General features: G+C 42.2%; 1 protein-coding gene across 2 annotated transcripts in view; it reads left to right on the forward strand.

The window, feature by feature from the left end:
* Positions 1–21,730, forward strand: part of EFNA5 (ephrin A5) — a 253,388-nt gene that overhangs the window by 181,450 nt on the left and 50,208 nt on the right. For both annotated transcript variants that reach the window (XM_059724958.1, XM_006264133.4), the window contains exon 2: positions 20,987–21,279. In XM_059724958.1, coding sequence (XP_059580941.1) covers positions 20,987–21,279 — 293 coding nt within the window. The remainder of the gene's footprint in view (positions 1–20,986; positions 21,280–21,730) is intronic.

The raw sequence follows: 21,730 nt of genomic DNA on the forward strand, positions 1-21,730 counted from the left end.
ATGTTAATCCTGGTAAGATCTTTTTATCTCTCTTATTCTGTGCTACAGAGTAGGTATCTGCTCATTAAAGTAAAAGCTTTTAACCCTCTCCCTTTGGGGATTAAGAGTCAAGTATTGAGTTCTAAGGCCACTATAGTTCAGTTTCTTAGAGATGGAAAAATAAAATGCTAGGCTTTTGAGAAATTACTTTAATAATATTGGCAATAGATGATCCTACTACAAAGTTATTTATTATGTGGTTATATAGTATGAAATGCTGTGTTTACCTGTTCTTCGGTGATTTGGATAATTTTCATTTGACTTCAGCAACATTAAATATTTTGTACTGTCAAACATTCTATGCAGGCTGAAATATAACTGGTTCAGGATTTGGAGGTTTTTTTTGAGCTCTTACCTGAATGCTTAGCAGTTTATTGAACTGAGGCCTAAAACATTTATGTAAATCCTGTTGATCTAAGCATGTGCTTAAGGTTAAATACGTGCTTACGTGCTTTCATTAATAAAGCTACTTTTGAGACTTAGGACTTGATTGGGTCCTGAGACTTAGTTGGATACATGACTTTAATATTAGTCCCTTTTAATAGTAGTTCTGAGTCGTAGCATCCATGGCTTACAACCAGTGTGTCAGGATTTAGTAATTATATTAGTTGAAATTATGATTTAAGCACAACAATATTTTGCCCCAATGTTGGGAAAACCATTCTTCTGTCTAGTGAAAATGTCCTATAAACTGCTTTACAGTGTATTTGAATTTCAGTATAGGAATTTATGAAGGTGTGAATGAGCATAAAAATACTGAAATGTCAGCAGGGGACCTTAAACAAAAGATGCTTTAGTAATAAATTCAGTTTAGAGAGAGAAGCAAAGTGACCAGTTAAATGGAGAAAGGCAAAATAGAACAACTCTAGTCAGCAAGTCTGTAGAAACAGCATAGTGTATTTTCTTGAATACCACCCCCCAGAATCAAAACAAAACACAACACATACCTAGATTTTGGAATGCGGAACATTAAAAATAAGATTTTTACAAAACCATGGCTAACCATGCAACCCAGAGTAAGTCTTCCTGGAAACATAGTGTCTAGGCATCTACACTTCCTGGAAACTACATGTTCCTAGGAGGACTTTGTGTAACACAAACTTCATCTCCAGAAACTTGCAAGAACAGTAGGAATTAGTGTTTTTTATAGAATTTCCTGTAAATATAGTGTTGTTTCCATACCAGAGCCCTTATCAAGATACTACCAGCAGGCTACTTACTGCTTTGGACACAACTACATTGCTCAGCCAAAGCTACAGTTGCGAGAGGGTTAACACAAAACCCCTCCTTCAGCTTGCTAAACCAGAGACAGATGGCAGCCTCTTTAGTAGCTGCATGGCATGCATAGTGTCTTCCAGTGAAGAAAAACCATCTTTCCTGCTGAACACACAAATCCCAATGCTGGGCTGATTTTCTATTTTTCTTTTTCTGCAAGCCAAAGAAAACCTTTTAAAGAATTTGGAGGAAGCTAATTTTTGCTACTGTGGAATGGATCAGAAAATCAGGCTAAGTACAGTAGAACCCAGATCATTCATACCTGGATGGTTGGAGCTACTCAGCTGTTTACTTCAGCTTTTACTTCAAAGGGCACTGCTTCTCAACGCAGCTGGAGCACAGCAGCAGTCTTGCATAGCTGATTGGGGAAGCAGCTGAAACGAAAGCTGTAGCAGACAGCTGCATCCCTGTTCACTGTGGCTATATCTACCCCTAACTAGTTCACAAACCCACATCTTCATGGGGATTAACAATCCATGCTCTGCTATAGTAATATAAAATTATGGAATCAAAATGATCAGTTATGAAACCCACCCTGTTTCCCTGATGTTAAATGTAGGACACGCACAAAATCCTTCTCAAATTTCTATCTTAAACTCAAATTTCTTGGTGATGTAATTAATCATTTAAAGTACATTATTTGTTTCACAGCTGGGACATACAGGTATCTAGTATGCATAATAACTAGGAGCTTTTTAGTATACTTTGCTTCATAGAAGAAAAGAAAAGGTAGGGAAATAAAGCATATGACCTCCATCTGCTCAGCATATTGTCTGCAAGTTTGGTGAAGGCCAAAGCCTTAAATTACCTTTTGCTCTTGGGAGCTTGGAAGGCATAATTATCTTCCCAAAGCCTTTGGAATAGAAGGAGATTTATCATTCAAAGGAGGGCTCTTACAGATGTTTCTTGCTGTCGTTTTTTTGGTAAAGGGGAGCAGGTGTAAAACAGGTTTGATTATATGTGCTGTTCCATAAAAATTCCCACAACAGGTGTTAGGGGGCATAGATAACCTCTCAAGAACCTTAGAAACTGAGACAACTTGTAAAAGTAGGCTTGAGAAGATTGTACTACTACCTGGAGTATTTTATTGATTGTTGAGTGTGTATACCTACAAACCAAGTAGCTTAATAATCATCTTAGCTATCTATGAAGTACATTAACATCCCAGAAATACACCATGAAGTGACTTATGAAATAGAGTTTGCAAAGAAAGGGACAAATATTGAAGACCTAACTTGGTTTTTATTCAGTCCTTACTCAGCTGAACTTCCTTGGCACTCAGTAGCTGTGTACCTGTGAGTAGGAGCATGTGGTCACTGTGGGGAAAAAAGCAGCACAAGTTTGTGCTGCTGCTTTTTGCCCTGGTGCATACCCCTGCACATAGGGTTAGCATGGGAAAAAATGCTCCAAATGGGGTAGGGGAGGCTGGGACCAGCACCTGGGCTGGGACCAGCACCTGGGCTGGCCCCAGCAACCTTACCTGGGGTTCTGGGGGCCTCCTGGGGCTCCAGTAGCAATGATCTGGGTGCATAGATTCTGTCTGGCAGGTGGAGTATGGTTCTGGCTGTCTAGGCCCCAGTTTCAGGTGGTGTATGCTGCTGCCATGTGCACTACCCCACTTTTTTGTGGCATGGGCTCTTTTCTACACTGGGATCTCAAATTAGCAGTGTGGCAAACACCTGCATGTATGCTGCAAATTGCATGTACACACTCATCTGGATTTACCTAGTGAGTGTTTGACTAATGACATATTTAAAAAAAAAACCTTGGAACCTTGCATTTTTCTGGCCTCATTTACATGAGCATGACCACGTTCTTAGAAAGTTACTGACCTCTAGTTAGGCCTAGTTTCTTAACATCATCTTTAAAATTATAAATTATCTGACTTAAAATATCACAAACAGAATTTCAGAGATAATACTGAATTTCAGACTTGAACCTAGGAAATGCTGGAATCTGCACACAGTAGGTAGTTTTTCCTGTTGTGTGCTGGAAAATCTCATCAACATAGAGGGGCTTATTAGGGATTGAATTTTCCCCTTAACCCTGGATGTAGTAGGTTTTCATTAGTGATGGAAAAACCTCAAAAGGTTCCATTACGATGGTCTTTAAGTCTTTTGACTTAGTACTGCACTTAGCTGAAGACATGGAAATCAGCTCACCAGATGACTTGAACTCTTCCTTTCTTCTACCATCTCATCAGAGGTTAATCTTTGGGCACACACAGAAGTGGAGCGTTTGGGTCTATCTTATGATGATTCATAGCTATCGCCATGAGTTAGACCGTTCTTTCAATATCAGGAGGGTGGAGGATCAGCTCCAATTTGGCCCCTGCGGTGAGGGGCTCCAATCAACTAGTCCTTCCCCCCGCCCCCACTCCAGCAGGGCTGAGAGAACCCCTGCCTTATCCCCCTCCCATCCAGAGGCAGCAGCTGCACCTTGCAGTGCTGCAGCCAGATCAGACAGAAATTAAGACTTAAGAGCAGCTTCATTTGAATCCTTGTACAATGAGGGTTAATTTGTTGCATGATTGGATGACTCTGCAGCTATGCTTTTCTGTTTGGCAGAGCTTTAGCGCTATTTCAATGGGCCAGTCATGCAACAAATGTTATTTCTGTCTGTGCCCTTTGTCTCCACTTTTTCTTGTCCTCCATTCTAATACTATAAAAGCCTATGTCTGTCTGTCTGTAATGCTTTATTCACTCTCTGATTGGCTGCCAAACAACCAATCAGAATGTGAACAAGCATTTGAACAGGAACTTGTGGTGGTGGAGGCGGGGGCAATGGAGCAGATGAAACTTGCCCTGCTCCTTGCAGGTGGTGATGATGGAGCAGAGGGGGAGCAAGGCCACCAGAGCTGGCCTTGCCCCTCCTCTTGCTCCTTGCAGGTGATGGCGGCAGTGGCACAGGGGGGAATGGGGCCAGGATGGTGCTGAGGGGGGCGCTCATCCTGCCCCTCCCCTCTTCTTTTGTTGCTGCCAGCAGGGCCTGATGTGGCGGGGGGCGGGGAGAGGGGAGGAGCAGGCCTGGACCTGATGCAGTGGAGGACTGAGCCCAAGTGTGGGCGAAAAGCCGCACCACCACAGCCCGGGCCAACTTGACGGTGGCGGGGGGGGATGGGAGGAGTGGGCTTGGGGCTGACGTGAGGGAGAGGGGAAGGGTGGGGGAGGAGTGGGACTGGACCTGAACAGGGGGAGAAGCTGACTGTCCGTGGCAGTGCGGGAGGAGCAGCAGGCCCGGCCCAATGCAGCAGTGGCTGGGGGAGGGGAGAAGCAGGGTGCTTCCCCCCCCACTTAGGCCCGGTCCCCCTACTCTTCCACGCCTCCCCTCTCGCCTGCATTGGCTCCAAGCCTGCTCCTCCCATCCCCCCCCCCGGCCACCACCGAGTTGGCCCAAACCCGTTGCTCCTCCTGCTGCAGTGGCCTGGCTTCCCCCCCCTGCATCGGGCCTGGGCCCACTCCATCCCTTCCCCTGCCACCACCTCCACAGTGGGGGAGTAGGCCTGATATGGGGGGGGCAGGGGGCCCAGCCCAACACAACAGCAGCTGGGAGAGGGAAGGAGTGGGCCTCCTCCCCTGCCCCCCCTCCCCCGCATTGGCTCCGAGACCATTCTCCCCTCCCCCACCTGCTGCTAGTTGGCCCAGGCCCGCTGCTCCCCCCTCCCCCCCGCTGCAGTGGCCTGGCTTCTTCCCACCCTTGGGCCTGGTCCTCCCTTGCATTAGGTCTGGTCCTTCCCCTTCCCCCACTGGTGTAGCGGGGAGAGGGTGGAATGGGCCTGGACCCCAAGCAGCAGGAGGGAAGGAGGGAGCAGGCCCAGATAGGGGGGCATGGGGCTCAATCCCCGCCCCCTCCCCCCATAAATCTTGACAGGCAATTGACTAGTTATAAAAAAAAAAAAAAAGGAAACAAAGGAAATAATGTATGTTGTTAAATAAGTTGCTGTGTTCCACCATACAAGTGGCCATGATTCATTCAGGTAGAAATGACTTTTAGTACTGTCTAAAAAGATGAGAATTTTGTTCAGTTTGTAAAGTACTTTAAGATAACAGTACTCTAGAAAGATTTAGCGGGCACATTTGAAGCTTTTTAAACAGTTTGAAAGTTTGATTGGAGAGTATTCTGTTTCCATCTGTTTATGTGAATAAAATATATAAAAATGAAATGGTCAATTTCTGCATCCAGTACTCATGGAATTGCAGTTACACACATGGGAAGGATGCATACAGAAAGTAAAGTGTTATGAGAGTAAACAAATCAAATAAACCTTTTAATTAAAATAAAGCTAGAAATTTGAAAATAGCAAAAATATTTTTATGATGTTATATCACTTATTGGATGTTGTTTGCTTTAAAAATTGTAATTGTTCAATAGGCTGTAATCTTTTTAATGTTTTACCTGCTTTATATGAACAATATCTTATTCCATTTATTTATGCCAAATAGCAAAATACAAACTGAATAATTGGCATTTTCAAAAGCAAAGCTATTTTAAACTGTGTTTACAAACATAAAACTGGCCCTTTGAATCAGTACATTTCTATTTTGTTTGACCTTGATAACTTAAAAAGGTATATTTATCTTTTAAGTGCTATTGTTCTGAGACTTAGTCTACCAACATTCAGCCTGAAGGGAAATTTTATAGTCTAGTGGTACTGTAAGTCTTTAGGAAAAATAACAGGATTGGAAAGGAAATATTTCTGTCATTAACAATAACAGTGCTTCTTGGTGCTGTTGTAATATGTAATCTGAAACTATTTTTTTTTTTAAATTTTAGTGTGCTTAGAGTGCAAGAGCAGTTTATTTTCAGTTTTGTTTTCAAATATTTCAATATATGTATATATAAGGCCAAAAAGAGAGAAGGTTAAATCATTAAATGTCTCTATAGAACTCTCTCTACAATTTTTTGATGTCACAAAGGGAAATATGGAGCATTTTGGGGGTTTTTCCCCCCTCCTGGTCTTATAACAAAATATCTTATAGCTGTTAATTACAAACAACAGATGAACTGATTGTGCCCTACTTTTCTATAGCAATTGCATAATAACTTTTATGCATTTGTTAGTTATTTTAAATAGTTTGTGCAAATACGCTTGACCTTTATACTGGAAGTATCTCAGTAGTTAATACTGGGAATTATTTTATTTACTAGTTTCTTGTTATTTGGTATAGCTCTCTTTTCCCTGATTTGTATTACCTTATTTTTATAATCCCTTGATTCAGGGAATAATCCATATTCAGTAGAGCAATTTAATATATGCATTTACTTGGAGCAAGTCCTTAAGTCCCATTGAAAAATACTATATGCAAAAGATGTATTATTACTGTTTAGTTGTTTAGATGCTCTTATTTGATCACAGACGATTATGAACAGTGTACCCAAATTGTATTATAAAATACAGAGAACTGGAATTAACTATCTTTTTTGTCAGTAGTGTAGTTTGAACGTATATTATAGACTTGGTTTTATAGAATAAGTACTAATAGAAGTATGTACTAAACTAATAAAATACGGGAAAGTTGTCTGCACTGAGAGCTTCTTACCATAGCAACAGCATGTAACAAAGTTGAATTACCTTTCCTAGGAAGTGGTGACAAGGAAGAGGTGCAGCTCTCTTCCGAGAGAATTTAAGATAGAAAAATGAAGATTACAGTTTACATTTGTACTGCTGTTTAGGTGTTCATACTACTGCTTGAATTGGATGAGGTTGGATCTATTTGTGAGGTTAGGTTTTACTGTTGAATTCCTTTCCTTTTCATTTTACTGCACTTCACACCATTTAGGTGGAAAAATATGAAATCATCAATTCATTAAACATGAAAATGAGATGATTTTGTGAATATGATACATGTATGGTATTTACAAAAGAATTACTATTTTATATTTAATCCTAGCACCTAATGTTTTAAAATTCTAAACTGATCAGCATATAAAATAAAATGTATAGGGAGGCTAATTTTCTTCAGCTGGTGTAAATCCATAGAGTATTGAAGTTGATGGAGCTATGCCAGGTTACATCAGCTGGCTCTAACTCTTTAGTCTACCTTCAGTATATTAGTGGAAAATGTATTTGCAAAGATGATGTGCCTTACTGTCAGTGAGTTCATTACTCTATAAATTTTCAGGGTGGAAATGGACTCTAGTCTGCTTACATCAAATGTTTATTTGTAGGTCAATGTGTCTGTTGTGCAAGTCCTCTTCCTTTGGCTTTGTGAGTGTGAAAAACAAGACCTTCCTGCAGATGGGCCATTGTTCTCTATATCCATTAATAGATGTCAGTGCTTGCCTCGGGCACGGTTAACAAATACCAATCACAGAATCGCATTCCATCAAGCCTGATATACTATGACTTCTAGGTTAGACACATGGTCAACACATGTTGTTATGCAGCTCAAGTTTGAACTGTTTGGCTCTTCTGTATTTTCCCATTTTCATTTTTTTTTTTTTAAACCTCAGTTTTAACTTTGAATTGAGAATTCCTCCCCCTCCAACCTCTGCTGTTCCTAAAGCATGTGCATTAGTGCAGCAGAAATCAAATTACCAGACCTTAATGCTCAAATCCTTTAAAAATGTATCTCTTAATTAATGAATATATTTGTTGAAATGTCTAAGAATGAGTGTGATGGTTTGTGCAAATCTTACATTTTCAAGCAAATGTGACCTACACATAACATAAAAGCAAATAGTTGAGACCTTATATAAATGTCTGGATGGTGGGTATATGTAGCAGAGAAGTGGATGCAAGATGGATGGTGAGCACTGGATAACAGCACATAGAAATGTGTGGATATTAATTATCAGCCTTCTTCACTCTACCTCAGATAAAGTGGAATAAATGTTGAGAGTTAGGCCCTGAGTGCCACTGTTGGACAGAACTAATGTGAATAAAAGTAATTGGAAATTGAAATTCACATGAGCACTTACCCATAAATCAACTGAGCAGAGGCTGGAATTGCCTGAAACATTAAGGTCCCACTGTCTAGATAAAGTCTCAGTGGAGAAATCCCAAGCTGACTTTAGTATCTCCTTGGATGTGATACCCCACAGTTTGTGACTCAGGTCATCAATACTGAAGTTTCGTATGTAAGTCTTAAGTGATGCCTTTGACAGAATAATAACTCCTCCTTTGCCCTCCCTCCCTTCTTCCACCTCCATCCACCTCAAAGTTAAATGCTGACAGCAATAAAAAATCAATAGACAGGTAGAGACTGCAGTTACAGGGATTAAAGCTTTTGGAGCTGGGAGAAGCTGAGGATGAGAATCTGACCTCTTTAGGATCAATGCTCAAACATGTTGCACAGCATGAAGGTGCCCTCTTACTTTATCATCCATGTCTTGGCATGATGCTGCTGCTGAAGTCCCACAGACTAGGCAAGTATTTTGCTTTGGAAGTGGTAGCAAAACAAAAATTCTGGAACATCAAGAAAAGGGTCATGTGTGTTCACTTTGAACAAAAGTCCATTTTCAGATGCAGAGTTTGAGAAAATGTAATTTTATTGTAAAGAATGAAAAATGCTCATGTCATCGACAGTGTGGAAGGATGTGAATGTAAGTGGGTAAAGGTATTGCAGCACCTGAGAACTCCTAGACTACTGGTATTTTTAGGTGGGAAATAAATGTTGATTTGTTTATTTCATCCTCCCCTTTCTGTTTTCTCAGGAAAGAGCAATTGGTTTCTATTTTTTTCTGATTGGATTATCATTGTGTATATCTTTCTTCAGTGCTAGGGCTGTAAAAAGCCTATATAGGACCCAGCTGTACTAATAAACAGTTATAAGTGTGGGGAGGAAATATTAATGGTAAGTGGAGCAAACACATTTTGGTGCAGTTTACTTCATAAAGACTTTAAAACAACAACAAAATCTTCTATATTTTTAAGTCCAGCATCATTAGTGCTTGCTGTAATGCAGCCACTGGAACTGTGACAAGCAAGTTATTTCTGGGCTCTGTGTTTATAAGAAAATTAGCATAGAATGGCTGCGGCATTTAAAGATGTTATAATTATGCACAAGAGAAAACAAAATACGACATGCTACTTTTTGGCATAATGTCACCAATGCAGAAATCACCCTTCTGGGATGTAATGTTTGCTCATTCTGTAGGGTCAGTTTCAACCAGAACTGGTTGGAAATGTGTGGACAGAATCTTTTTCTGTTGAAAAATGCTGATTTCTTGAAACCAGAACTTCTTGAAGAAACACTGATTTTAACAAATATTTTACTGGGAAGGCTTTTCAGGTCCAGGATGCATTTGAGAGTGAGACACTGAGTGTATCTGTGCACGTGCTGGGAGGTTGTTTTAATTACAGCGTTGGAGCAAACTCGATCAAGTCTGCTGGAGCATGCTAATTAGTGTACTCCAGCCAGCCTCCGCATCTTGTGTATCATGCATCCCCACACTTCAAAATGGTGGTGGAGGTGATTTAATTAAAGCTCATTTGACAAGCTGTAGATAAAGTGCCCTTGCCCGCCATTTTGAAGTGCATGGACACTGACACATTAGAGCAATGGTTCCCAACCTTTTTGGAGGAGAGGGTCCCCTGTGCCTGCACCGTGCTTGGTGATGCACTCAGATGTACTGACAGCGAACTTGGAACTGTTTTTCTTGAACACTTCACAACCCTCCTGAGGGCCCCCTGTGACCCCGATTTGGGTTGCGACCCTAGGTTGGGAACTGCTGCATCTCTGCAGTGGCAGCACAAGCAAACCAAAGAAAATACAGCATAGCTGGCAGCATACAGAACAGTACTGCAACAAGTTAGGCTTCAGGGGTGAAGCACCCATTTCATAGGGCTGCAGACACTTTAATTAGAGCAGCTCTCAGAACCACTCTAATTAAAGCACCAGCACCACCTTTCCCTGAGAGAGTGTAAAAACGGACTGAGTGACCAACCAAATCAAGAATAGCCAAGCACTCATGTGGGATAGGAGATGAAGCTCAAAAGATCAAGGTTCACGTTAAAACCTTGAAGGCCACCACCTCAACTTTACTCTCCATCTTTCTCCTTCACCTCTTCTTCCTATGAATCAATTGCTCTGTTAGTTTAGTGTTTTACGGCAATGTGCCACCGAGGATGGCACTTTATCAGAATTTGATGTTGTTTAACCAATCTCTAAAAAGCACAATGTCTGCAATAAATAATAATGAATAACCAAGCGAAAGGGGATGAATTTTAAGGAGAAGGTAAACCCTGTGAAATGGGTGCTTCACCCCTGAAACCTAACTTTATGCAATACAGTTCTGCATGCTGCCAGCTATGCTATATTTTCTTTGGTTTGCTTGTGCTGCCACTGCAGAGATGCAGCAGAAAAAAACAGGCGAGGTTAGATCGCTGGTACATTTGTACAGAGAGAGAGGCTGGCAGGAAGATCATCTCAGCCTCTTTCTGCAAATGCAGTAGGTTCTTGCACTCTGTTGTAAAACAGTAATTTGAAGGCTGATGAACTCTCTCAAGTGCCCAGACCTGATTCTGCTCAGCTGTGTAATTGTGATGGAAGTGGGCCAATCAGAGGCAGAAACTTGGGCGCAACCTTTTGGGAGTCTTGTTCCAGCAGAGCGGGTGGGAAAAAAAGAGAAAGGTTACACAGAATAAGCTTCTCTGCCTGATTGATAATGAACTAGTAATAAATGGCCTGGCTTCCCATGGAAGCCTGACGATTACAGAACAGCTTTACCTAAGTGCATGTGACCAGATCTTATTTTGATCAGCTGTAGCATTGCAAAGACATGTAATTATCATAATCTAACAATTAGCCTGGCATCCTTTCCCAGTGTTTAATTACCCCAATAAATGGTAAGTGAATAGAGGACTTAATGACAAGAGAATAACTTTCACTCTGCTTCATGTACGGTACTTAAGTTGCCTCCTTGCCGAGGCATAATTTTGTGGCATTGTTTGAACAACAGTCTTGATTACCATTTTTCCTATTTGCCCTGCCAATCATTAGCTTGTCTCCTGTATATTCTTTGCTCATAATACTATGAGCTTCTCCTAACTTGTGAAATTGTAACATGTAGGCCTGAAAGGTCATGGTCAAGTCCTTTTTATTACTTTCTTTTTTTGTTTGTTTGCTTTCTGTGAGTAGTAATATCCTTTTAGAGGTTCTAAAATGTCATTTCTTTTGCTACACACTTCTCTTAGCATCTGGAAAATGTTGAATTTTCTTCTGCCTTGAATAGGGCTGAAATTAAAATAGCTCTTTGATTACTTCATTGTTTGTGCATCAGAATTGGTGATGATGTCAGCAGAGCTAGGGGAACAGAATTTATTAAGGGTTGTGACAAAGCTGGTAAAGGAGCAGAAAATCATTAAAGGGGGGTTATTTATGGGTGCCATGAAAATAACATCTCTAAAAAACATTCTTAGCAATAAAATAGTGCACTTAGTCCCACAGTGCCTCAGCTAATTAACATGCACAATCTATCCCCTATCCCTAAAGCATTTTTAAGGTACAGCAAATATGGGATTTGGTCTATCTGTTTGTTTTTCTAGATTTCAGTTTTTCTTCTGTAAGCTACCATGTTCCCATCAGGTTGCGTAACAGTGAACTGGAATCACCATTGGCAACAGATCACTTCTGGGCCTAGAATCAAGACTAGAATTTCATCATGCATACTTTAAAGCCCATATTTAGTTTAAGACTATGTTCCAGTTGAACTCTTTCCACTCATTTGATGGAAGAAATCCTGAATGAGGGAAAGTTGACACTGTAGAAGGAAATATTTTCTGTATAGTCAGATTGAAACAGAGCTGCTGATAGGATTGCACTTAAAAAATTAGAATATTACTGATATGATTTGTATGGGAAAAGCAATAGGTAGAAGCTATTGTGGTTTTTTTATTCTTCCATCTGATAACGGGCTATTAGTGTCAGTTGTATTGTTTTTAAGCCAGGATTTTATATTATTTATTTAAAGATAGAAAAGAAAGTGAAATATAGAGCAATGTGCAAAAATACTATTGCATTCTAAATATCTAATTAAATAAATTACCTAATTTCAGTGGCTAACAGTTATTAAATTCAGGACAAGGTTCACATATGCTTCAGAATTTATAAATGTGGAAAGATGCACGTGCATAGGTTGTGTGCTTGCATTTGCATTAATGGCTAAGCAGAACACTAGAACTAGGTTCAAAATATTTTGTCAATATTGTGTTCCTCTGGTTAAAGTTGTCATGCTGTTTTTCATCATTCCTTGAATGTGTGTGTGCATGCATATGTGCATGCATGCAGACAGGTAAGGGTCAGAGATGGGGAGAACAGGAGCCATAATGAAAATTAGGTATCCTTACATCTATAGTTGCAACCAATCAATCTGTGCTGATATTATTGTGTGAGTTTTGTATAATCAACATGTGGCATATGCCGCTTAAAGAGATATTTGAGGTTAGGAGCCTGGCAACAATCTGTCTCTGTCTTCATAATGTCTTTTGTAGCCTTAGCTCACCCAGTAATATGTAAGTTTCCATGAATGCCACCTGACAGAAAATAAAGGTTAATTATGTTTGAAGAATAGCCATGTTTTGCTGCATATGTAGGCCAGCACAGAAAGACAAATGGTATTATTAACAAGCAGAATATTTTCAGAATACTCAGTTCTTAATTTTCCTACTTTAGTTCTACATTTTGCACAAAGTAGATTTCTTTTTAATGTAGGATATGGTTTTGTTTAGGTGTCTACATGACACCTATGAGGCCCAAAGTGTCTAGGACACAAAAGACTAGGTTACAATGGAGGATCAGGGCTTAAGTAAGGAAAGGAAAAGAACATCTTGAGCTCGGGTAGGAAGTGTAGGAAAGCATAAGGTTTACATTCTGTGCTAGAAGGAACAGATGGGGAGGAGGAAGAAGCTTGTTTATGCCACAGACATAGACGGCTGTTTTTGTTATCATCTCTCAAAACATGCTTGTAAACAGGTTCCACCTTCCCTCTCTGTTGCAGTCTTCAACATATGTAGCTGGCTAAAGCAGCAACTGATGAATGCTTGTATTTAAAGTGAAACCTTTATCTCACTCTAATATCTGGCTTTGCACTAATAAAAGCAGGTTTACAGTGAGTAAATGTCAGATATGTTCCCTTTGGATCAGTTTAGGATTCTTGGGTACAGGGGAACTGTTTTATCTTCTAGCTTTGGAGACTCTGAGCTGATTAGTATCGCTAGTTAACAATCAACACAATTGTACCTTTTATTACAAGTAATGTCATTCTCTCTGTTTTCTCTTCCAAAATGCAATACAGCAAACCGCTTGGTACTTGAAGAAGTAAGAATGTACTCTTAATTTATTCTAAGAGGTACATTGGAAATTACGTAAACCTCTCCAGCAACATAAAATAAGTTTCAGAAGCTCCTGTTTGAGCTAGCTCGGGCTACTATTTTGATTGCTGAATGCCTCAAAACATTACAAGAGACAGAATGAATGTCCTCTCTGCTTTCTTTCAATATTGCTGTTGATGTATTTATGGAAGGAAGGGACTTCACTCCTCCTTGCTTGATAAAATACCTTGGTACATGTTCTCCCTGAAGCAGGTTCACTGCTGTGCCAGCATTATCAGCTAAAGACCAATTTAGACCATTTTAACCATACACCACCATCTTCTTTTTTAGGCACTTAACTATAAATGCTTTTTTGGCTACAGCAAATGACTATAATTAAAGTACAGGCATAGTAGGGAAAAATAATTAAGAAGAAAATCATAGAGAAAAAATGACTTTGTATACTTTGAACTCACATCTGCTTTGCAGTTAGTGTTTCCTTCCAGAGTTTCCATTTCTAGCTGTCCATACTAGTGACATGGAAATATTGAAGTGTTTGAAGACCATATTATGCATCACTTATAGAGACACAAGTAAGGTCAGCTTTGCTGAATAAACTAATAATTGAGAAGTTGTATTTTCTTTGTTAACTGAGAGGTATAAAATGGAAGAACATCACATCAGGATCTGAAAAAGGATTAGACTTTCTTCATTTAAACTATTGGGTGGTTAGACTTTTTATTGCTAGTGTGGATTACGTTTTGGTAACAGATTGGGGAAGTGTATCCCTTTGTTAATATGTTACTCAGCGCTATAGAATTCGAATGCTTGTACCCGTCAGTTCTTAAAGCATAATTCCCATCACAGAACCATAATTGTCTGTCTCTCTTTGTGCAGTTTGGTACTGAGGTACCCTAATGAATATTTGTGTGGGGAAGTTTGCAGTGTTTGCCTTCACCATGGTTAAAACAGGAGCATATGCTCAGGAAGAATGTAGTTTAAAGAAAAAAAAAGGGACCATTGCCAGAATTGGGTTTTTCTGTTCATAGCTTACAAGATGCACCTTTTCATTACCTCTGTGATATGGCATACTATTAACTGGTATGGAGAAAAGAGACCAATTTAAAAACAATGCATTTCTACAAATGTTTTAAGGCAGTGACTGTTCAGTTGACAGGTTTTGTAAGCATTGGAGTGCAAAAATACCTTTCTTGCTAATGATTTAGATAATGTGAATTCTTCTGAAATAAGTAGCTCAACTTTTTCATGTTGCAGAGGTGAATCATGAGGCCATGCATTAGCTAAAATTATACAGATATATCAGAGGCTGATGTACATTCGGGAGTTTTCCTTCAAAAATCTATTTAAACCTGTTTTATTGAAGCTAAGTTATGTGGACATGAAAAGGTATAGTTTGCTCTGACTTTATCCTTAGAAGATGAGCAGATCATTGCTTTTTCCTCAGAAATTAGATAGAAAGATCCAGATGGCAGAGTTTAAGACAATCAGGTGTTTAAAATATGCCCCTCAGCTGAAAAGAAGTATTATAGTTAAATCTGTCATTGCCCCTTTATCATTTATTGGTGCACTTGACAACTGGAACAGTGAAAGGAAGAAGCCACAAGTTGTAATACCCAGTCAGTTTGAAGCAGAGAGGGCTGTTGGTTGGTTGCTTTGGTCATAACACGAAAACCTGACACATGGCCTTGTTGCCCTGAGGGGTCAGGCCAACTCTCAGGATCTCAATATTGCGCTGTTAGACAGGAGGGCGTAACACAATAGCACATATACAAACACACAAATCAATTAGGTGCATACACACGCACACTACCAGCTCAGGCACGTACACATTCAAACCAGCCTAGGCACATGCATACCTATTACCATTTCAAGCACATACACTATACACACCGAAAGTTAGACACAGATCACTAATTCGTATATCACTAATTCACCACACAATGCCATGTATATAATACACACACACACACACACACTCTCTTATGCTCACACTAGCAACTCAGATATACACACGCGTTCAAAATAACTAGTCTAGGTTCATGCACACCTATCACCAGTTTAAGCCTATACACGCTACACGCACCAAATTTAGACAGAATCAGTTACCAGTTACCAACACCTACACATCCAATACACATATGTGAATTACTAATTCATATACCACACACATACACAATAATATCTATATATATGTATTCACTAATTTACACACATACCACCCACCTACACATACACACAAATGAGTTCCTAAGTTGGGTATTGTGATATGTATGTATGTATGTATGTGCTTGGTGTACTTGGGATACCTGGGGAAAGGTTAAGGTAAGAAAGTAGAAGTATAGGGAGTGAAAGTTGCTGGAAATTAAAGTCACCAGGACCGGGATTAGAACTGGTAGACTATAGGGGCCTGGGCTAAAGAACTGAGGTTTGGGGGTAAATTTAGGTTAATTGATTAAAAGACAGCGCCCAAAGCCTGCAGAACAGGGAAGCATGCTGGCACAGAGTCTGGGACTGGAGCCAGAGCTACGGGGGAGCTGAAAAGGTAGGTGGGGAGAGGGGAAAATGGGACTAAGGTAAAGTGTGGGTGTTAAAGAGGGGCTCTGGGTGTGGGGAGCCAGAGGATGGCTCTGGGGCAGCTAGAGAAGTTGCAGGGAGCAGCAGTAGGTGCTGGAAGCTGGAGAAAGGCTCCAGCTGGTGGAGAAAACTTCAGGACAGCTAAGAGGAGCTGGGAAGCTGCGGGGAGGTGGGGGGTGGTAAGGATTACAGAAGGTGTGGGGGAAGCCTGAAAACAGAGATGGACAGCAGGAAAGCAGAGAAAGGCAGCAGAAAGTCACAGGGAATAGACAGTAGGAGCAGGGGAGGCTGAGAGGCAGCAGGGACAGCAGGAAAGCATGGAGAGGCTGAGAGGTGGCAGAAAAGGGGAGATGGAATTGGGAGGATATCAGGAAACTAGCAGAGAGGGTGGAGACTGGAGCTGAGAGAGAGAGAATGAGGCTGGAATTTAAGATAGGAAGGGACTGGGATTCAGTAAAACATGACCCAACTCGGGGTTGCAAATGACAGTGGTTTTATTGAACAGGGGAGATGGTGATCAAATGTCAAATTGGTTCCCTTGCACCCACCCACACACACAATGGCAGCAGGGGTTAGAGAAGCTTGGTGCAGGGGCTGAAGTCCAGGAGGAGAGAGAGAGAGTCCAAATTGTAGGAGAAGGTGTGCAGGTAATATCTACCTATCCAGGCTGGAAAGGGGTCCTTGTCCAGTAGATGTTGTCCAGAGGGGGGGTTGCTGGCAGGGCCTCTGGGTGGATAGGCAGTGTGGCATGGTGCTGGTCCAGATGGAGAGGGCATCCCACTGGTTCTGTTTTCACCGCTCCTTTTTATAGGGGCAGACCTTGTGTGACCCTAGTGATAGGCATGTCCAGGCAAGGGTCAGTCCCTGGTGTTCTGACCATGTGTGCTTCATGCAGGGATGTGCAGTTTTAGGTGTCTGTAATGGTGAGAGTTGCTGGTTTTGCAGGGTCTTTTGTTTTTCAAATGCTGGTCTTGTCTCTGTTCCTGGGTGAGGTCTGTGTTTCCTGGATGAATCAATGCGAGGTGATGGCCCAGTCATTACAAGCCATTCACTAGAGGCCTGCTACTGTTGTATTTCAATCATTCCCAATCATTCTCATTCATCCGGGAACCAATTTACATGGGAGGGGTACATGACTCATACATTTGCAACATGGGACGCCCAGGCAGAGGACAGAAGATGGAGGCTTGACATATAAAATGGAAACTTGACATGACTTTGGTTCACTTACAAACACAGGCCTAAACCATATGATATCCATATGAAACAATAAAAATCAATACAAAAATGATAATAATACAATATACAACAGTAAGAATCAATACAAACCTAATAATAATACAGTATAAAACAGTGGATAACCAAAAACCTGCTACCAAAATAAAAATATTTAAAGCTTATCGTAAGTGTGAGCTCGCTTATACTTATCTATAGGGAATAGAAAGGGAGAGAAAAGGTCAGAAATGGTTGGGGAAGGGGAGGGAATGCATTTTAAAATAAATACCAAAAAAAAAGAAAAAACGGGGGGTTCTGCTACAGCCTAAGGACACATATTACATATAAACCAGTTTAAGTGATCAGAAACTGGTTTAAATCTGTCACAGAACATAAGTTCAGTGCACATAAACCAGTTTCAAAATGGCTGAAACCAGTTTGAGATGATAAACCTGGTTGAATATAGTATCAGACTTAACTGATTGAACTCAAACTGGTTTATGCAATGTCTGTTCCAGACTGCTTCCTGGTTTAACTTAAACCAGAGTCCCCCAGCTTCCCAGTGTGCTCTCTGGGCTGGGCTGTCTGCTCCAGTGGAACAGGGCTGCACCCCCCCCCCCTTGCTTCCCAGCCGAAGCAGGGACAGGTAGGGGTGGGGGCCTAGCCAGACACTGGCCCTGGGAAGGAGGCAGGGAAGAGGTTTATTTTCCACCCCTCCCATTCTCCCTGCATCCCCTGTCTGACTGGCATAGACCTGCATGTCTCTGCTGACTTCTCCAGGGGCAGGGCCAGCCTCAGCAGTAGCTCCAAGTAAATTGGCCAGGGAGGGGTTTAATTCCCCTGTCCCTGTCCCACCAGCACAGACCTGGCTTCCCCCCCCCCCCCGATTGCCGTGGCCACCACTCGCTCCATGTGTCGAGCAAGCAGCAGCACTCACTCCATGCGTCGAGCAAGCAGCAGTATAAGCCCCCTCCTGCTCCCTCGCCTAAGAGGCTCTGCAGGCCAGGTTTTGGCCAGGCCCGCGACTCTGCTGTTGGAGTGGCGAGGGAGCATGGCCCTAACTAGGCTGCAGCCTCTATCCTGGTATCTGGGGAGTGCAAGCCTCTTCCCAGTGTGGGAGCCACGAGCAGAGGTTAGCACTGCCATGGGGTGGGTGGTGGTACCAGGGCTCAGAAGGAGCTCATCTGTGGCAGCTTTCCCCATCCCACCCCTGCCTGCAGTGTGGTCCCCCGCTGGAAAGAGGCAGGACTCTGTGACGGGCTGCTGCCCCCATCAGGGTCGCTCACCCCTCACCGGTCCAGAGCAGGGGAGCATCCAGAGCCCAGCTGGAAGAACCCCTTAGGCAGAGGGCAGGAAGGGGGGTTATTTCCTCCTCTGTCTGGCAGAGGGGGCTAATCCTGCTGCTTGCTCCCTATGAATAGTGGTGGCGGCAGTCAGGGCAGATAGACCCTGCTGCACCCTCCCAGGGGCAGAGGGGGTAATAACACCCCTTCCCTGCCCCATGCCTAAGGGGCCACGCGCCTCTGACCCCGGCCCCACTCCTGGAGCAGTGTGGAGGGAGCGACCATGATGGGGGCAGCAGCCCCTGCCACAGTGTTCTGAACCATGAGCTTCTTCCCAGCAGGGTGGCTGTGCTGCCCCTTCCCAGAGGGGCAGGGTAAGGTGGGGAAAGTTGCCGCAGATGAGCTGTGGCAGTGGTGCTGGTGGGGACAACAGCCCCCTCCAGGCCCCGGTGCCATCGCTGACTGCAGTCTGCAGCAGTACTGACCCCCGCTTGCAGCCCTCTTGCCGGGAAGAGGCTCGCACCGCCCAGCCACCAAGGCAGGGACTGCTGTCCCATCAAGGCCCTGCTCCCTCACCACTCCAGCAGTAGGGCCGGGTGTGCAGTCAGAGGCCATCTGACAGGGGCCTTATGTGTGGGGGAAGGGAGGAGGGTTATTCCCCCTCCCGATGGCATCTGATGGAGCGGGCAAGAGTGGGCTTATCCGACCCCTTGCCTCACACATGGAGCAAGCGGGGGTGGCAGTGGTCAGAGTGGGTAGACTTTGCTGTGATCCCCCAGGGGCAGTGGGAATAACTCCCCTCCCCCGTCCCCCACCCTGCCTCAGGGGCCATGCCAGCTGGTGTTTCACTGTGCCCCTGGCCCTGCCGCTGCAGCAGCAAGGGGGGAGTGCCAGGCGGACCCCAGCCCAGGTCCGTGCTGGTGGGACAGGGAGGGGGGCATAGCCAGTTCACTTCGAGTTCAGCCTTTCCCTGACCAGTTCACTTTGAGTTACTGCTGAGGCTGGCAATGCTAGCCCAGCACAGTCCCTGCAGCACTCCCCAGCTCCTGGCCTGAGCAACTGTAGGCATGTGCCTGCATTTCCTCAGTCTGGACAGAATGTCTGTACAGTTGTAAACTGACTCAGTCTAGCCAGGTTAGACTAACCTGTAAACAGTGAACCATTTCAGGCTCCGGCTTTTTGATTGTCTATCCCTAGCCATGCTGACACTTATAAACACTGGCATGTGGAATCTTTCAGTGTATCCTGGTAGACTCATTTTGAAGCAGTGGATTTCTTCTAGTTTCTTCTAGAAACTATACCTGGCATTACAGAGCTACAGTAAGTGACATTACCAAAGCCTTGACTCTTGATTTTCTAAAGAATCATCATTAATAATAATGATATTAAGTGCATGTGGGCCAGTGCCTTGTGCTACAGTTCTTATTTAACCCTTATTCAGAACTGTCACATTAAGTTGCGTGCTGATAATTCTTATCCCAAAATCCTTGTATCTGACCATAGCAATATCTATACTGGGTCTATCTACACTTGCAGGCATTCTGTTGTATCATGACAAAGGTTTGCCAATAATGAAGAAAAAATAAATATTTTTTTGCTGCTGTAGTACCTCTAAGTACATACAGCCAAATCAGCTTGCAGTGCAGAAGTTATTATAGTTGGATGCAAGGGAGAGGGGTGAATTTGGGTTTTTTTGCATTTTCTGAGTTGATGCATATGCAGGTACTATTTTGTTGAGTTGGATGCATTTCTCTCTTTCTTTTCTTCATGCTTAATTTTCAATTAAAATATTATAATTGAACTATAAAAAAAAAATCCTCTTCAGAAAACTACTGGAAAGCATAGCCTTTAACTTAATAAACACTGGCAGTGTTGCTAACTCTCATGATTTTTGGCATTGTTCTTAAAGTGTACGCTTCAGGAATGTGAAAAACTTAGCTCTTTCTTATATCTATATATATATAGATATATGTATATATAGAAGATTGCTTATATAAGAAAGAGCTAAGTTTTTCATGTTCCCAAAGCATAGATTTTAAGAACAGCGCCAAAAATCATGAGAGTTGGCAATACTGCATTAGAAAGAAAACAACTCTTGTTTGCCAAAGGAATGAACCCCAGGGCATGACCAAGGTCCTGTAAAAGCTGGCTCTGACTTCAGTAGAATTGCATCCATTTACACCCAGAGTCAGATTTCTAAGATTTATTTAAGAGTGTGTGTTGAGGGTGAAGCGCAAAAAAGTTCAAATGATAATTTTATAATCATAGTAAGAGCTCTATAGTAAGGTAACTCTTGTCTTTTGTCTGAATTTTCATTTAATTTTAGATTCCAGAGAGGGGACTACCACATTGATGTCTGCATCAATGATTATTTAGATGTGTTCTGTCCTCACTATGAGGATTCAGTACCAGAAGATAAGACTGAACGCTACGTTCTTTACATGGTGAATTTCGATGGCTACAGCTCCTGTGATCACACTTCCAAAGGATTCAAGAGGTGGGAATGTAATCGGCCTCACTCCCCAAATGGACCGTTGAAGTTCTCAGAAAAATTCCAGCTCTTCACTCCCTTCTCACTAGGATTTGAGTTCAGGCCAGGCCGGGAATATTTCTACATCTGTGAGTATATAGAAATTTATCATTGTTGCATAGCAGCTGCAAAAAAAGCAAGGCAAAATTTTTCACCTATGGTTTATGGAAATGCAGAGGGCCAGCCTATATGTGTTGCAGATGTCTCTTAGTAAATGCAGACATCAGGATCCCCAGATACATTAGCTGAGAATCTGGAGTGAAAACGATATTAGAGTCATAGCTGCTTCTTGCAAACGAAAGTGTCAGTCTGCTTAGTGAACCATTTCTGACTTGTAAAGAAAAAAATCACTACTGTAGTTTTTCGGAAATTCTAAAATGGGCAGGGAGACTTCCATTTAAAAAAATGGGAAGAAGTAATTAACTCGTGTATGGAATCCTAACATGTTTACATGGTTGGAATATCCCTGCTGTCATGATTAACATTATCAGTGAGGAAATAAACACGGTATAGTCTGACAATTCTATAGCTGCAAATGCC

This window comes from Alligator mississippiensis, chromosome 3, assembly GCF_030867095.1.
Source record: "Alligator mississippiensis isolate rAllMis1 chromosome 3, rAllMis1, whole genome shotgun sequence".
NCBI lineage: Eukaryota > Metazoa > Chordata > Crocodylia > Alligatoridae > Alligator > Alligator mississippiensis.